The 17,983-nt window shown below is 29.9% G+C and overlaps 2 protein-coding genes across 3 annotated transcripts; both read left to right on the plus strand.

The window, feature by feature from the left end:
* The first annotated feature begins 3,493 nt into the window (after positions 1-3,493).
* Positions 3,494-4,583, plus strand: LOC106758485 (myb-related protein 340). The gene is made up of 3 exons (XM_014641404.2): positions 3,494-3,723; positions 3,838-3,967; positions 4,062-4,583. The coding sequence occupies exons 1-3, from the start codon at positions 3,528-3,530 to the stop codon at positions 4,534-4,536; spliced, it is 801 nt and encodes a 266-aa protein (XP_014496890.2). The 5' UTR covers positions 3,494-3,527; the 3' UTR covers positions 4,537-4,583.
* A 6,727-nt stretch (positions 4,584-11,310) lies between these two features.
* On the plus strand, positions 11,311-17,169 carry LOC106758886 (developmental protein SEPALLATA 1). Of its 2 annotated transcripts, none has more exons than XM_022780045.1 (8): positions 11,311-11,947; positions 14,854-14,932; positions 15,097-15,161; positions 15,337-15,436; positions 16,169-16,210; positions 16,295-16,336; positions 16,454-16,593; positions 16,673-17,169. In XM_022780045.1, the coding sequence occupies exons 1-8, from the start codon at positions 11,763-11,765 to the stop codon at positions 16,767-16,769; spliced, it is 750 nt and encodes a 249-aa protein (XP_022635766.1). In that variant the 5' UTR covers positions 11,311-11,762; the 3' UTR covers positions 16,770-17,169. The 2 variants fall into 2 exon arrangements, with proteins under 2 accessions (XP_022635766.1, XP_014497371.1); XM_014641885.2 differs by having other exon boundaries at positions 11,314-11,947; positions 15,100-15,161.
* The last annotated feature ends 814 nt before the right edge of the window (positions 17,170-17,983 follow it).

Genomic DNA, 17,983 nt, shown 5'->3' on the forward strand with positions numbered 1-17,983 from the left:
AATTATAATTTTACATGTTCAATTTTTTAAAACTGAATTATAGAATATTACAGTTCAGGTTTATAGTCCAATTTATGTTTATAGTACAGTTCAGGTTTTATTATAATCCGTTCAACATTTTTGGTTAATTAATAGTTGAGTGCACTTTAATTAATTTTATCGGCCTTAGGTTAGAAACTTTTTCACTAAATGCTCCCTCAACGTAACGAGGAATTAATCATGTTATGTGTTAAATTCCACATCATTAAACATCAAGGATATGAGGAAAAATATTTTTTATTAATTTATGATCTCATTTAAGATTCAATTTATTATATTTTATGAGTCAGGTTTGTAAAACTCAGATGTAATGAATGATTTATATAGAATAAAATTGTCCAATAATACGAGGTTTATTTTTCTTAAAACATTTACTGTCTCTAACGTCCCGGCAACTTATAGGGATTGTTGACTGCCCCCATACAAATGCATTTGTTGTTTGTTGATATGAGTAGCCAAATCAATTCCTTCGAGCTATCCTTCAACTGTATAGTTTCATATCTATACAGTCTGTAGATCCCTCTCATTCTTGTGTATGTTCGATTCGTCCACGTGCCCCTTCCACTGAAAGTCTGCTAGGAGCCGCTCCTTGTCCATGCCTCTTGCACCGATGATCACTCCCCACCCTCATCAGTGTCCGAATGTCATACTATCGGCCAGGCCAAGTAGTAGGCAAGGTTAATGCTCGTAAGTTTACTTAAGTTTGTGACGGAATTCAAAGAAGATTTTGTCACTGCACAGGTCAAATCATAAATACAAAATTTCCTATCCATATATAATTTTGTAAGAAATATAAGGATTTTTATTATTTTCTTAACACTTTGAGAGCATGAAAATTTATACGGAGGAAAAAGAGACATTTGTGAGGCTTGAAAAAGGAAAATATTCATCTATCTTTGACATATATAGAGTCTTTTATTCTTTTACATTAAGTACAAGAAAAAAAACATAACTTTACCTCCTAAATATTATTATAATTGGTTTAGCTAATTTGAATACGATATAAAAGATGTTTTTTTATAGAAAATATAAAATATAATTTTTTATTAATTATTTTAATAAATAAATATTTGTGTTATTGTTAATTTATTGTAAAATTTAAATAAATATTACAAATGAATAAATGAGCTTTGATTTAGCATACGGTAGCTAAACTAAATTAGTCAGCATTTTTTGAGTGGATAACCTTGATCAAATTTTATTATGATTAATTTAATCATGTTTATTTATTTGTTTTTTATCAAGTAAAAATTAATTAATCAAAATATAAAAAAAAACTAATTAACCCAAAAAACTAATTAATCAAAATAATTTTTTTGAATAATTTTTATTAAAGTTATTACTATTAATTAAACTAAAGTTTTTAAAAGTTTTTAAATAAAATCAAATTAAGTCTAAATTAAATTTAAAAACTTTTAACTCCTATGATCATAGATTAAAACACCTCATTAGTTACCAATAATTTAAAAGACATTATTTTTACTTGATTTGGAAACAAAAATCATAAATAAGTGAAACAAAAACAATAATAAAAAAATTAAAAAATTATTTTATTCAAACACCAAAATTTATAATAGAATTACAGCAAAAATCAACTTCAAAACTTACTCTATGTAAAAAATAGAAAAAAAATAATTAAGTCACCTTAGTACATGCTAACTAAAATAAATATTAAAAATAAATATATTAATTAGAACTTATCAGATATTAACTAAAATAATTTATAAAAAATAAATCAGTTAACGTTACTTCAAGTGACACTAACTAATCAAATATATTAAAAAATAAATAAAGTTAATATAAACTAAGAAAACACTAATTAAAATAAATAAGGTTAACATTGTTTAACAAACATTAACCTTATTTATATTTATTACAAAATGATATAAAAGTTTTAATCTTTATACCGATTATTTCAAAACATGTATAAAAAATTTCACTATAGATGTTATTCTCAGACCATCTTTTTCATTTATATCTTTTTCTTCATTTTATTCATTTACACTTATCTTTTTATCTAAATTTTTCCTTCACACATATTCATTTACACTTATCTTCATCTTCCATTATAATTATTTTCATTCATATTTGTTAAATATGAAGGTGTTATATAATTTTTTTACTCTTATTATAGTATCTAAACTAATATTAAATATAAATTTTATTCAATTGTTAATTATTTTAAAATAAAAATATATTGTCATCGAAATTGTTTTAATTAAAAACTCAATTTCAAACTTATTGACGAATTAGCTTACTTTTAAAATTATAAATTTTAAAATAATTTGTAAAAAATTGATCAAAATTAATTTACAGTTAAATTGATTAAAAATATGTTTAAATTTTTTTATATAATTTCACAGAAAGTTAAATGTTTTTTTATTCTTTTTTAGCTCCGAGTATAGATCCTGAACCCCTGTAATACATAAGGGTCGGCATACCATCCTACAGCATAAAAAATCACTAAATAAAGTCGACCAAACATTTGTGTGGTTAAAACATTGAAGTAAGATTGCATATCAACACTCCAAATTAGATTTTGTGAAGAAGATCGTAATCTTTTCTTGCATAACACGTGCACGTAAACGCCACTAATATGGTGTGCTTTAAAAATGGTAAAATTCTTAAGCAAACAAGATTCATTAATCTTTCCATTATCTTTTCAGCACTATCAAATCTAAGAAACTTTACAAGATCTTGAAGTTTCCTTCAGTCTTTTCGCCAACACCTTTACATTTTTCAATTGTTTCAGTTGCTATCAATACCTATTTACGCGCAAAACTCCTTTCATTATCATATGGATTAAGGAACTAAACAAATATGCTACTAATTACAGTAGTCAGGCCACGTGTTGCCTAAGTGACTTGCCCTTTCACAAAGTTATGTTCCCCATTATACCTTAATTGGAATCCTATGCTCAAAATTTTGGTCAGTTTCATTGAACAACTTTAAAGCACACAACATCAAGGTTGGTAAAAACAACCAAAACAAAACAAAATAAATAATCAATCTACATGTAATCTATATCCTTAAATAAGGATTAATAGGTAATCAATCATACACCTGTTAGAGTAGCATTGCATCAAAAGCCACTTTCAAAGGGAACACGATATGCACTCCAGTTTCTTTTTATTTCATTTGTTTTGTCTTGATTAAAGATTATGTTGTGCATATGATGAACCGTTCTACTTTAGCTAGCTGGAAAACTTGTACATGATTATTATTATTATTATTATATATATATATATATATATATATATATATATATATATATATATATATATATATATATATATATATATTCTGTGCTTAAGATTTCATTGATCCACTTGCCCCATTCTCACTGGGAAGGTATGAACCTGTGAACAACCATGTTTAAGACTGAAACAAACGTGGATATAAAGCTGACATCACAATAAACACAGGAAAAATCAATTCCAAAGTTCTCAATGATAATTATTAAGATGGCCCGCTACGATATGGTATAAATGAAGCATATATGTGTAATAGAAACCGCAGATGTATACGTAGGATCGTGTGAAATAATGGTAGCTATGATGGGTTGCCTGGCTACAGAAAAAGGGTGGAAGAAAGGCCCTTGGACTGGTGAAGAAGACAAGTTGCTAAGTGAATATGTTAGCTTGTATGGGGAAGGTAGGTGGAGTTCCGTGGCAAAGTTTACAGGTATATGTATAACTATTACACTTTCATTTATATATATATCATGACTTGCACCACGTTCTACCCTTTTTCTGTGTTCTACCTTGCTGATTCATATATAACTGAATTGAATTTTAGGATTAAATAGGAGTGGCAAAAGCTGCAGGTTAAGATGGGTAAATTATTTGAAGCCTGGTCTGAAGAAAGGTCAATTAACACCTTTGGAAGAAGGAACCATTATGGAACTACATGCAATTTTGGGTAACAAGTAATTCACAAACACCATATATATATATATATTCTCCTTTTTATCAAATACTCAAACTCGTTATTATATTAATGGGAGTTTCAAAATAACACAGGTGGTCTACGATAGCAAAGTACTTGCCAGGTAGAACAGATAACGAGATCAAGAACTACTGGAGAACGCACTTCGGGAAGAGGGAGAAATCCAAACACAAGAAGCTACAAAGGCGACAGAAGGAACAACAACAACAACCTGAGAAGTGTGATTTGAAAAGCATCATGTGCCACAAGGATACCATGAACGGAACAAAATCGTTTGAGACACAAAATAGTAAGCTACAAGAAATTGGTTTGATGAACCCAACAATAGATGACCAATACAATAATACCGTTCCTTCCATGCACGAGGGTTTCTCATCCACGTGGCCGGACACTTTGGTGGATGATGGCTTATGGTTTGGATTATGGGACTTTGATGAACCACTGATGAGTTTTGCAGATTATGTTAACCAGTTTAGCAAATGTGTCATGCCAAATGAAGGCACGCAAAGTCATGTTAAAACTTCTTGTTTTGATGATATATTTGGATGAACTTTCGTATGATTATGCAGCTTGTTGATTAAATAAGTTCATCGTCTCCATCCATCTTTAGTATCGTTTTTGGGATGAATGTTGCCTACTTCAATGGATGCTTTGAAGGGTGTAAACTTGTTATTAATGAATTATAACAATAATAGTTAAGATGTAATGACACACTTTTTTTTACAGTTATTTGATATACATTTTTACATTTATTTGAGATATAATATAAGAGTAAAATAATTATAAAAAAATAAATTTCTATATTTTTTAATAAAAATAATATCAAATAAATGAAAAAAAATTATATGTCAAATGTCTTTTTTTCATAATCATTACTTAGGTTTTACTTAATTTAAGTAAAATATTAGAAAGAGAAAAAATTAATAAATTCAATGGATTGAAAATGTTGAGAAAAACATTAATAAATTTGTTAAAGAATGAGTATTAAAAAAAGATACATGAAGTGTAACAATTTATTTATACAAAAATAACTTTTATACTTCTATAAGAAATATACATTAATTACTTCATTTTCATATTTTTTCACTATCTACTCTCAATTTTATGAAAATATATTAGTATAATAGTTTACTTGTTAAATTACTTTAATTGATATTCTTGAATTTGTAATATAAAGGACTGAAGATATATAATAACAACGAGTCCTATGTTAAAACTATATTCATGTTTAAAAGCAGGAACGTTATTATAGTAAAAATTATTTGAAAGTATATACTGACATATTTATAATTTTTTATGAAAACAAAATTTTGAACAAATTTATAGTGATATGGCAATCAAAACAAATTTCCAATCTGAAGTTGTAAGATAAACTTTTGGCCATTTCTTATGCGCATTCACAAAATTTTATATTTTAGAATGTACTGCTTTAAAAATGATGAAATTTCAGAATACAAAACAAAAAATACATTTCAAATTATATAATTTGAAATACAAAAATTATATAATTTGAAATACAATACAATCCAAAATATAATTTATTGTATTTTATTTTTTAGAATACAAAAAGGTATATTTTATATTATATATTCTGAAATTCAAAAAATACGTTTTAAATTTTAAATTTTATATTTTAAAGACTTAAATCCTTAATTGGTCCCCATGTTAAGAAGAAATTTTCAGTTTAGTACCCGCTTTTAAAAGTGTATACATTGGGTCCCCATGCAATTTGTGTCAATTTAGTCCCTTTGAATCATCAATTTGGCTTGAAAATTGCAAGTGGACAAGTGATTTTGAGTTGCAACATGTTTATTAACTGTTTGAATGTTTGGACACCTTCCAATTGCTGTTACAAACTTGTTTGAAGTGTCATTAATTCACTAAATTGACACAAATTGCAAAACATGGGCACCCAATGTATACACTTTTAAAAACGGGTACTAAACTGAAACTTTCCTCCTAACATGGGGACCAATTAAGGATTTAAATCTATTTTAAATTACACAAATTAAAATATAAGAATTTAAAAGGATGCAGGAAGAATTTATGGAAGTAAGCCTTGAAGCCCACGTTCCTAAAGAAGATGAAGTCCAGTCCGAAATAGCCAACCGGGAGTTACTCCCTACACCCCCACAGAGTACTCCTGCACCTCCTCATCTCATTTTTACCCTTCAATAAACGGATGTCAACCTTCTTAGAGAAACGAAACGGATCTCAACATTCGTTGTACGAACCTATATTTTTTCACAGCGTTCTCATGGCCCAACTCTTCCTCGTCAGTCCTTCTCTCCTCCCTCATCTCATTTCTTTTGAACTCTTCCGTCACGGCACCCAAAACGTTGTCCTTGCATTCCAAAGCCTCATGGACTTCTTAAACTTGAGCATATACTGCGTTAGAAAACTTACGTGGTACAGGATGATTCAACTTTTCTACACATGAATTTTTTTTGTTTGAAAAATATCTTGATGTGAGGTGTGTTTCCTCTGCCTATAATGTATAAATACCCTTTTGCAAGGTTGAAGGTGTTTGTGTGAGGAAGAAAGATGATGGCTCTTTGTTTTCCAGCTTTCCAATGCAGGGAAGAAGCAGCTGTTCCAGTTTTAAAATTCGTACTTTTCATTTTCTATTTAAGAAAATGATGGCTTTTTGTTTTTTTTTTGGTACCGGATGATTAAACTTTTTGTTTCCTTTTTATTGTTTGGGATTTTCTTGGGAAAAAAGGAAAAAAAATAATTAGGTATAATATAATTAAAGAAAAAAAAAGACAAAAAAAAATGAGAAGACATGAATTGAAAATAGGAGAGAACAAGAACTGAAACGGAAAGAAAAGAAGAAATGGAATCCGTAAGAGATGGGTGGGGGTGTAGGTGCCTAGAAAAAATAAATGAATAAAAATAGAAAGGATAAATAAAGAAAGGTTATTTTCGTATTTTTAAAAAAAAATCAAAAAAATTGTGGGATAGAGGTTGGAAGTGGAGAGGTGGAGGAAGTAACACCCTAGCCAACCACATTGTATGGCCCAACTGTGTATCAAATACCTGTAATTTTATCATAAAACAACAAGGTCCAATAAATGATATTCCGTGAAAGAAAAATATTGTGATTTTTTTTTACTTTCAACTATTATAAAATTTAGATTAATATTTTTATAAAAATATTTAAATTTATTTTATATTATTTTTTATTTAAAATCTTAAATTAATAAATTAATGAGTCTTTACTTTTTATATACAGTTCAATTTTGTATTTTTATATAAAAAACTTAGACTTACAGTTAAAATTTTCAGCAGTTAAACTAATTGTGATGAGGATGTTATGAAAAATAAAAGAAATTGTTTTGTGATGTGACATGTATTATGAAGAAAGAATTATCCTCTCTCATAAGAAAAACAGAAGCTTTAATCATCCATTTCCAAAGGGTAGAATATTTGTTCAATATTCCATGAGCACTTGCGGAGCTATATATGGATTTTTGGTGTTTGTTAAGGATAAAGTGCTTAACAATGTTTTTGTCTTTCTGCATTTTATATTAGAATGGTGGCAAAGTGCGAAAACCATGGAAAGCTTTTGGAATGGGACCATAAGCTATGATATATTCGTTACGAAAATGAGTGATAGGTTGATGCTTTGTAGTCTAGGCTGTTCAATCAAATGGTTAAAGACTTAAAGCCAACACAAATGTTATATTCGAAAACATGTGAATGGTTTCTGAAATTAATACAAAGTACACATTATTATTAGATCTATAGTGCATGAAAATTCTACTGCATGCACCTTAATGACTACTGGATTCTAACCATTCTGGGTTCAGTCTTTCAAGAAGCTTTTGGCAATTCCAGTTTTGCAAGCAATCGTTTATTCATTCCTCCTTTTAATTCAAAGCTAACTTGGATAAATAGTTTTGGTTTAGGTGCATTTGTAGAAAGCTCTACCACAGATCCAAAATGTCATGCCTTGCCACGCATGGAGAACCTCAATACATTTTTCTGCATCACAGCTTTTCCTTTTCTTCCGTCTAATCATATCCCACTTACTCTCATACTGCTATACAAATTTAATCTTATCTAATTTACTAACTTATTTATTTTCACAAATCAAAATTTTTTCTTCTTCATCTTTCATTAATAACATCACCCACCCATGTTTTGATCCTAAAAACGACTGCATAATCATCTATATCATGTTATTTACTTCACTTTTTTAGCATGAATTTGTTTTTTTTTTTTTTGTTTTCGCAGCAAAAGTATCCCTTTCTCCTTTTTCGCTTTTATCTTTTTTAAATGTTTTCTGTTCACTTTAATGCATACTATTTTAGGGTATGGAAATGGCATTTTGGAATTTAAAAAGAAGGTAAAAAATAGAAATATGTTTATTATTTATTTATTTATTTATTTATTGAAGTGAAATTGAAGATGATGATTGGATGGAATGAATGAGTGATGGAATGTGCAAGTGCAGAATTGGTTTTCTTTTCACGGCACGCGTCTTCTTCACGCTCACCCACACAAAATCCCATGACTCGGTGCTCCTCTTCTCCCCTCACGACACGTACCACGTACGACGTCGTTGCATTGTAGCAGGCTTTTCCATCAATCAACTTTCTGTCACCTGCTACTACTCTTCTTCTTCACTCTCCCCTCCGTTGCAAATTCATCACAATCAATCCATCTTCTTTCTTTCCTTACAGTTACACATCCAATCAAACCATTCTTATAATATCAAAATTCATTTTTTTTATGCAATACTTATATCTTATGATTGTTAGGATTTTAAGTGTTTAAGTCTCGAATGGATTATAAACGAGAAATAAAATATTATATAAAGTTGAAGATTCATTAATTTATTATTATAAGGATTTGAGTAGAGAGTGATGTTATATTTGTTTAGTGAATTTTTTTTCTGTAAATTTAACAGTGGTATCAAAGTCGTTGGTTTGTCTTGGTACTCAGTTATAATAGTTCTTATATCGAATGTTTTTCCAGGAAAGAATTTCAGATAAACATTCTCCGTTAGGGTTAAATATGTTTTTAGTCCCTATACTTTGGGACAATTTTGGTTTTAGAAAACTCTCGTTTTAGTCTTTTTTACCAAATTCTCAGTTAACATTGAAACAACAAATAAAGTTAAAAAAATTTGGTAAAAATGACTAAAACCAGAGTTTTCTAAAGTTGAAAGACTAAATTGTACCTTAGTTTGAAGGAGGGACTAAAACCAAAATCGCCCCAAAGTATAGGGACTAAAAACATATTTAACCCTTTCCGTTAAAATGAACGACAATACAAAGAACTATTGATTGTAGTTGGTTAAGAATGTTTTCACTAAAGGTAATTTGACTCAGATCTTATAAGTGCTATATCTTCCAATGAACCTCGTTAATGATAGATCCAACATTACATACTCCCAAATCATTCCTAAATTGAAGAACTAAATATATTTTTATAGTTCCTAATAATGAATTAAAAAAAAAATTCAACGTTCCTAGAGTTAAATTTTTTTATAACATTTCAACTTTGTTCAAGAGCACGTGTAAAGCAGCCTTGGCATGATATAATAATGTACGAATTTGTTTTTTCTTCTGTGTTGGTCTCAAAATGCGAAAACGGTACCTGAATTTCAAATCATTGTCAAAGAAGAAAGAAAGCAATAAAGTGGAGCACTTTCTTCGGCCACGAAAACAAAAACAAGATGTAACATGTTTATCTTCCTTGTTTGGAATGCAATAACCTATGAATCTATCGATTCTTACACAACCTAATCCAACTCTTTCAAACATATAGATAAGAACAGAAAAAAAATATTATATATATAAAAAAAAGAATGACACACTTAATGTTATATTATATTTACTTACCTTAGTGAAATAATCATCTATTTGATTTTTATCTGGGCATTTCATGAGAATGAAGCAACAATGTAAAATTACTTAAGTTCCATTTTAGGATCTAAGTGTTGGCTTTTTGTTATGAATATAGAGATGTCAAGATCAAAGAACTGATTACACCTAACCAATAAGGCCCTTCTGTCTAGCTTCAAATTGATAATTAGCCAAAAAAATAATAATTTTCCCCATAAATGTATCATTAATTGGCTTTAAGAGATTGTATGTATGCATGATTCTCCTACCTTGGAAGTTTTTTTGTATTCATCATAAAAGTGGTTTTGTACGTAGTCAATTTCCGTGTATGATATGAGAAACAATATTACATTAAGCATGTGTGTACGTATTGTAAAGGCAAGTTCAACAAAAAATAAGGAAACACAAGGCAAAAATTAGTACGAGAATGGTTTGTTCAAAAATCTTGAATCTTTGCCGTGCTATAATAGTATTGCGCAGCTATATCCATATCCAATATACTAAGATAGAACAATTTGCAAGTTTTAACATCACCACGTAATATCATATCTCTTTTCTTTTAATTAGAAAGCATTGTGTACAAATATAATATTCCATTTTAGAAGCTATTTTATATAAACAAAGATTTCTAAATAGTCTCTTGTAATCAAGAAAGTGGCATAGGTAGTAGGTAGGTAGGTGCTAGAAATCGTAAACTTTAATATCACATCTTATTTTTCATGGTGCTAATACAAGATAACAATGGCTTTCATTTTCAATGAAAGCAACTAATAAATACTTAGGATATATATCCTCGAAAATTATCTAATCATATGTAACATAACTATCAACTTAAATTATAATAATTAATAAAATATATTCAGATAATTAATTAATTTACTACCGCATTTTATTAAAGATGTTTATATATTTTTTTTTTTACAGAACACAGAGGACACTGTAGTAAACTTCGAGGATGTACCTATTGCCAGCCTAATTAATAACGTACAGAAAAAATATCTCAGTGGTCACTTTCAAATTTGAACCACGTAAATACAATATATATGTTTGTATTGAATTTTTCAAGTCTGTTTAATTATGAGTAGCAGCCACTGATCTGTTATATTTTTGAAAGATTCTGCCATTTTAAGGAGTGCAAAGCTTGAAATTATGCATGATAGTACAGTGAATATGAGCCAGTGAAAAGGTGACACGTGTGGAATCCATTTTAAGGTATGTGACGACGTTCTGATAGTCTTGCTAAGACAGTGGAAAATGACAGAGATTTTGATTCCAAATACAATAAATTATTAGAGACGAGGAGAGGTAAAGTAATGTAATAAGAAAGATGAATGTGTGAAAAATGTTATATTATCCTATTTGTAAGTAACATCAAGACATAAGACAGCTGTCACGACGCGCCAGTGTTGGGAAGAAGAGTGGAGTGGGTGAGACGCGCGTGGGGTGCGTGTGGGGGATGTATTTGTTTTCCAGAAATACGTTAACATGGAAAATCATGGGAAAGAGAAAGTTACATGAAACTGGAAAGAAGTCCAACCCTAAGCTGCACTCAAATTTTCTGGTGGAGATGGAAAATCCTGAGGATAAAAAGGCAAGTTGAAGAGTACAGATAGATATATAGAAATACAACACAAGACAACACAAAACTCACACAACACTTTCCCTTCTCTCTCTTTCTAGGGTTCCAAGTTTGAAGTTGAAAGTGTTAAACTTTCTCTTGCTTTTCACAAATTTGGTTGCACTTGCAACTGAGCGAAGAAAGAGGGATCACCAGGGGCACGAGAGGAGGAAGAGGAAAGAGAAGAAAAAACAAGAAAAGTGGAGAAAGGGATAGGTGTTGTACTAAAATAGAAAAATTGAGTGAAAAAAAGGAAAAAAAATTTACAAGTAGAAGGAGTGAGGTTGGAGAATAATAAGGATATGGGGAGGGGAAGAGTGGAGTTGAAGAGGATAGAGAACAAGATAAACAGGCAAGTCACCTTTGCAAAGAGGAGAAATGGCCTTCTCAAGAAAGCCTATGAGCTATCTGTTCTCTGTGATGCTGAGGTTGCCCTCATCATCTTCTCCAACCGTGGCAAACTTTATGAGTTCTGCAGCAGCACTAGGTATGCAGTATGTATGTGTTCATCTTTCTTTTCCTATTTCAGATCTACTTCCTTCTCTTACTTTTTTATATATCTTTCTCTCTACTTCTATAATCAAATTTTATTATTATGTCATTTTCTGCCTTCGTTTATGTTACTGTAAGCTGGACAAATCACACTTCAGTTTTAATCTCATTTTTGCTGTAAGGGATGGTAGATTTATCAGATCTAGTGATTTTGCACATGATCTGGTGAATATATAATATTTTTTGTACATTGTATGCTTATTGGATGATGGTTTACTAGGTTTTATTTTTGTCAAATTCAGTGTTAACTTTTTTCCTTCAAGTCTGGCTTTTTCTCAGAAATGAGATCGAGATCTTTCTGTTTCAGTTTTCTCCTTAACTAAGTAATTTTCGTTGCAGACCGGTTATGGTTATAAGTAGCGTCATGACATGTTCTGTGTAACTACTTCAACTAAACCGGTAGTCCTATGAAACCATTATCATGCAGTGGTTTAATTTTCACAAAAACTATTCTTTGAAATTAATATCTGTTTTCATTTGGAAAAAAATCAACAGTATCAGCTTTTCTACTTTGAGGAGGAGTGAGAATGTAAAGATAATTGTATATGAGTATATGAAAAATTGTTGGTTATCATGTCATTTTTTTTTTACTTCCATGCAAAAGTCACATTTCTATTTTTTTTTAATTTTTCACCATTTATCTTATTATTATTTTAATTTAGTCTCATGAGCACACTTACGTGATACTTTATTTATGTATCTTAGTCCCTTATGCTTTCTAATTCCTCGAAATGTAAGTTGAAAAATGAAATAACAAATAAACAAATAGGATATATAATACCTCGAAATACATGTATAACTATGCAAGTGGGTTCATTTTACTTATTGTAAAAGATTGTATACTTTTTAGTTTCATAATTGTTTTTACTTTTTGGTTAAAAACTGTTTGATCCGTTTTCTAAATTTTCGTCCTTTAACTTTTTTATTTTTGTCTTCAAATCCAAAATTTAAATTAAAGACTGAATTTTTAAAATTTTGAAATATTTAGAGATGAAAATATATTAAGTCCGAACGAAAATATCTTTGTCTCATTATGGTAAAAAGGAAATATAAGAGATAAACATGAAATTGAAAATTTCATCTATCTTTCCTGCGTTTCTCTTCATTTTTTCTTTCACATAATGAAAAACAATGTGATTCTGTGTTTATTTGGTAGAAAAAAAAACATTTGGGGAGACATTCTGCTTACTTCTTCTGTTACATTTTAGAAAGGAAATTTGATTTCTTATGAATCTACCAATGATTGACGTAGACATAAGTCATCCTAACAACAGAACAGTACTGCTTAGGACAGTTTATTAAGACATTTATTGCTTTGGGTACAATGTGTTAACAAGAATATTAAATATATACAAATACTAACTAAAAGCTTGAGATGTTTGTAGATTAGGATGTAGAATGTGTATAGATATAAGTTGAGAATGAGATGAACAGAACTCAGATTGAACGAAAAATCACGAAGGGATAGCTGGTTTACTGTGGATCGATGCAATGTATCTAGAAAAGTAGTGATTATCTAGGGCTAAATTTTGTGTGACTATTGCTACAACTTCATGCACACATGTCTTTGTGTTTATATAAATGTCTACCTCTGTTAAACACTTAGCTCCAAGTTTACTATTATACATCTCAACATTTATATGAGAATTCACAAAGTAATTTGAAGTAGTGGACAAAGAACTTTTACTCATGCACAATTAATTAGCATATAATCTTTTCTTACTCCCAAAGGTCTTCTAGTCCAATGTATTGTCCAGATTTTTAACATTTACATAGAGAACTTATATCTTAGACTTGTAGAATGTTGTTAACATGTTTCATTAAATTCCACGAAAAATATGTTAAACTATTTTTATCTTATATAAACTTAGATTCATACTTAAGAATAAGATTTTCGGTGAAAAAGCTCTTGTTAAAGATATTAAAATAAATAATCTTGAACAAGTTTTATTCTGGTCACCTTTTTAACTTGATATTTAGGAGATGGATATAACAAGTGTTATTATTTATGTTTAGCCATTTGACTTCTTTTAGTTTTTCTCAGTTTTTATTTAAAAAAGAATACTCACGATACTAAATGAAGGAGAACGCAAACATGTAAACTTTAAACTTAACCTACAAACTTTTGTGGTGTAATATTACATACTTTGTTTACGAATATTCAGGTCTAAGACCAATATATATACATATAGTAGCTCTTGCAAACAATATTAAATTTACTAGTTCAGAAAACTTGATTTTTTCACAAAATGGATTTTATTTAAATTTATTGTATTATCTGAGTGGAATTTGTTAAGATATTTTCTAACTTCCATTTAACACCAAACAAAACAAGAGTGTTAGTTACTTGTTCTTCAGAGACATGGATAATTCAATGTTTCCAATCTATAATGTCCTTTTTTCTTTCTGATCTTTGCTTTGCTCTACTATTTCTAGCATTAATTAAAAGCTTCAATTCATTAATTCTGCTTTCTGTGGCCTAATATATATAATAATTCGCATGCCCTACTATTAACTGTATATATCATGTACTACAGTTTGGTTAGCTTATATAAATGCAAATGCTGCTAACTATTTTTTCCACTGTATGCAGCATTCTCTAAAACCTGGTCAGTATATTTTTGTAGTCAGCTTCTGGTTTGAAAGATTTGTGTTCACAAAATCCATCTACTTCAAATGTTACTTTCAAGATACACAAGGACAAATAGTAAAGAGGCAAAACACAAGATATATAATGTTGATTAATTGACATCCTTTTAGTAATAGTGGCTTATGTATGGTTATCCATGCCATCATCATCAAATTAAATGTTTCCTTTTTCCTTGTCCACCTTGAAATCAGCATGCTCAAAACACTTGAAAGGTACCAGAAATGCAGTTATGGAGCAGTGGAAGTTAGCAAACCTGCTAAAGAGCTCGAGGTATATAGGAACTGCTTTAGCTGTTTATTGGCATACAATTTAAATAATTATGGGAAACTGTAATATATAAATAAATATATAACGTGCAATATATGCATACATATATGTATATAGTTTTTCTGTTACTGTGACATCTTCTAATTCTTATTATTTTTCATTTGTAGCAGAGCAGCTACCGTGAATACTTGAAGCTGAAAGCAAGATTTGAATCACTTCAAAGAACCCAAAGGTGAATTTAACAGGATAGTATTTAGAAGACATGTAATGAAATGATTCATGTTAAAATAATACTAACTTTCTGCGTATTTCTTGTGAACATTTCATTAGTCATGAAATATTTTTATCATGTTTGTTCGAGATTAGTTTGTATATCCAATGACAAGAGTCAATTACTTTGACTGCAGAAACCTTCTAGGGGAAGACTTGGGTCCACTGAATACCAAAGAACTTGAGCAGCTTGAACGGCAATTGGATTCTTCTCTAAAGCAAGTGAGGTCCACCAAGGTAATGATGGATAATTTAAGCATGTTAGTTTTTCATAAAAAGATAAGCAAATCAGAAAATTATAAACTACATTGTTCATGAAGTGAAAGTCATCTTTTATAAAAATTAACACTAAAATGAGATTATACATGAAGTGAAAATCATCCAGGCCAGTTTTATATTTCGTACAAGTTTTTTGTTTTTTTTTTTTTTCATTCTTTCTCCCGTAGAATGTTTTACAAAGAATTTTACTTGAGTTGGTCCTAAATTCATTAACGTAGTTTTGTATCAGTAGTTGCAGAAGCTTAACGTTCCTCCGCTTGATTTAACACGTTTTCGTGAGTATTTTGCTATGACATTTTTTTTTCTGATATCATGGCCAGTGCATCATTCACTGTATATGCTAAAGGCCTATAATGACATGATGTGCCATGAATTTTTTATCAGCTGAAAAGATTATGCTGAATTGGTACTTCCAAACATTCTGAAAATGGAATTGCATTATAGAAAAGTGAAAATCAATGCAATAGAATCGATTCATTAAAGATTTTGGACATTTTTAGATGTGAAGAAGTCGTCAGTAACACATTCTTCTTTTTGTAATACGAAACTTATACATATTGTGTGTGCCTCATTATATATATGATTTATTGTGTACTTCTAATTCTATCCTCGTGTGAAATTTCCATAAGAAAAGCTTAATATTGTGACTCTTGTTTGTTACCTGGCACTGGCTGAAACATCAAATCGCAGACACAATTCATGCTGGATCAGTTGGCTGATCTTCAAAACAAGGTACCTTGTTTGACCTTATCAAAGGAATAAAGCAACTCTATGGATTGTAATAATTTGAAGGTATTGCTATTGTTTTTGTTGCAGGAGCAGATGTTGGTAGAAGCAAACAGATCCTTGACAATGAAGGTAATAGTGTACCATTATCCACCATGTGCTTCTACCTCCTAAAAAGATTGGTTGTGTAACATAAATTCACATTAAGGTCCCTGATGGACATGATTGATGACTACTACTTGTTGGCAGCTGGAAGAAATCAACTCAAGAAATCACTACAGGCAATCATGGGAAGCGGGTGATCAAAGTATGCAATATGGTGGTCCACAGAATTCTCAGTCTCAGGGCTTCTTCCAGCCACTGGAATGCAATCCCACCTTGCAGATTGGGTAACATATGTGATTAGAAAATGTTTATTTGAACAGTACTGTTATCTGATCTACATTGTAATGTGTCCCTTTTGTTCAGTCCTGATTACAGGTACAATGTTGTCGCTTCAGATCAGATAACTGCAACAACTCCAGCTCAACAAGTGAGTGGCTTTATTCCAGGGTGGATGCTTTGAGCTATTTAGGCTCAGTATTCAGTTGGAGACATAAAAGCAAAACACCCCACCAAAGGGCAAAGCCAAATGCTTCTATATTATTCTTATTTTGGTATAAGAAACAGCTGTGACTTTTGTTCAAACTTTTGAACCATTTCCCATAGACATGTGGCATTTATAACATTCGAGTAACTTTTGAAGGATCCTTTTCTTATTATTAGAAATCTGAACTTCATCTTATAATTTTCTTCTATTGCATCACATGTTAACCTTCACTTCATGTGAGCTCAGTTTTCTGTTCATAACGCTTCCATTATATCAGTAGTGGAGGATTAAAAAATCTCCTGAAACTCTTAATCCTCTTTTCAATCTTTCATTGTATAAAGAAAAATTCAATGCCAGCTTTTTCCTTCTTCTATTCAGATATCCTTGTATAGTATTTTTTCCTTAATTTGAAACAGTGGCATGGTTTTCATCCTTTCTAATTCAGACTCATGGCTTAACTGTTGGGAAGGTTTTTAGGGCTTTTAAAAACTTCTTTTGATTATTTAAATTGTTCTTCTTACGCTAACATTTCTTTCTTCTCGATTTCAAATTAACTACTTTTCGTATTATCTTTATAAATATTAAACTGATTATATATTCATGTGAAAGAAGCTTATAAATAAAGATATTTATTGTTTACTTTTTATTTTTAAATCAAATCAATTTCAATATTTTATTTATATTTGATTGAAAACACATTGCGGATAAAAACCTGTTTTAGATTGTGTTTAAAAAGAGTTTATTCTGGAAATTATTATATACGTTTTGGTAACTTTGTTGTAGAATGCGAGCCGTGCATTCTGAAAATCTAGGTAATCTAGAAGTCACACTTTCATAAAAGGTAAAATGTCATTCTGAAAATAGGAGGTGAACTAAGAAATGTTGGGGGTGTAATAAGAAAAATACTATCTTTTATAAAAAGGCAGAACAGGCCCAATAAACCTAACAGACCAGAAAAATAAAAAATGGAGGGGATTGCTCTCTACACCTCCCCATTTGCTCCCTCCACCTCCCCTTTCTTTTTTACCCATCACTCTATTTTTTTATTTCTATTTTATCCTTTTAGTAAAGATTTATTTTTAAAGTTAAAATTTTACCGAAAAAACAAAGTTCAATCATCACAACCTTGCTTGAAGGTGGTGGTATCTATCAAAGCTTTAATTGCAAAAGTAAGTGCATAAATGACTAGA

Source organism: Vigna radiata, chromosome 4 (genome assembly GCF_000741045.1).
Source record: "Vigna radiata var. radiata cultivar VC1973A chromosome 4, Vradiata_ver6, whole genome shotgun sequence".
Taxonomy (NCBI): Eukaryota; Viridiplantae; Streptophyta; class Magnoliopsida; order Fabales; family Fabaceae; genus Vigna; species Vigna radiata.

Coding starts and splice junctions, on each gene's coding strand:
- LOC106758485 (XM_014641404.2), top strand. CDS start 3,528: ATGAAGCATATATGTGTAATAGAAACCGCAGATGTATACGTAGGATCG. Junction 3,724..3,837: donor TTCCGTGGCAAAGTTTACAG/GTATATGTATAA, acceptor ATTGAATTTTAG/GATTAAATAGGAGTGGCAAA. Junction 3,968..4,061: donor CATGCAATTTTGGGTAACAA/GTAATTCACAAA, acceptor AAAATAACACAG/GTGGTCTACGATAGCAAAGT.
- LOC106758886 (XM_022780045.1), top strand. CDS start 11,763: ATGGGGAGGGGAAGAGTGGAGTTGAAGAGGATAGAGAACAAGATAAAC. Junction 15,162..15,336: donor TCACTTCAAAGAACCCAAAG/GTGAATTTAACA, acceptor CTTTGACTGCAG/AAACCTTCTAGGGGAAGACT. Junction 15,437..16,168: donor AGCAAGTGAGGTCCACCAAG/GTAATGATGGAT, acceptor ATCAAATCGCAG/ACACAATTCATGCTGGATCA.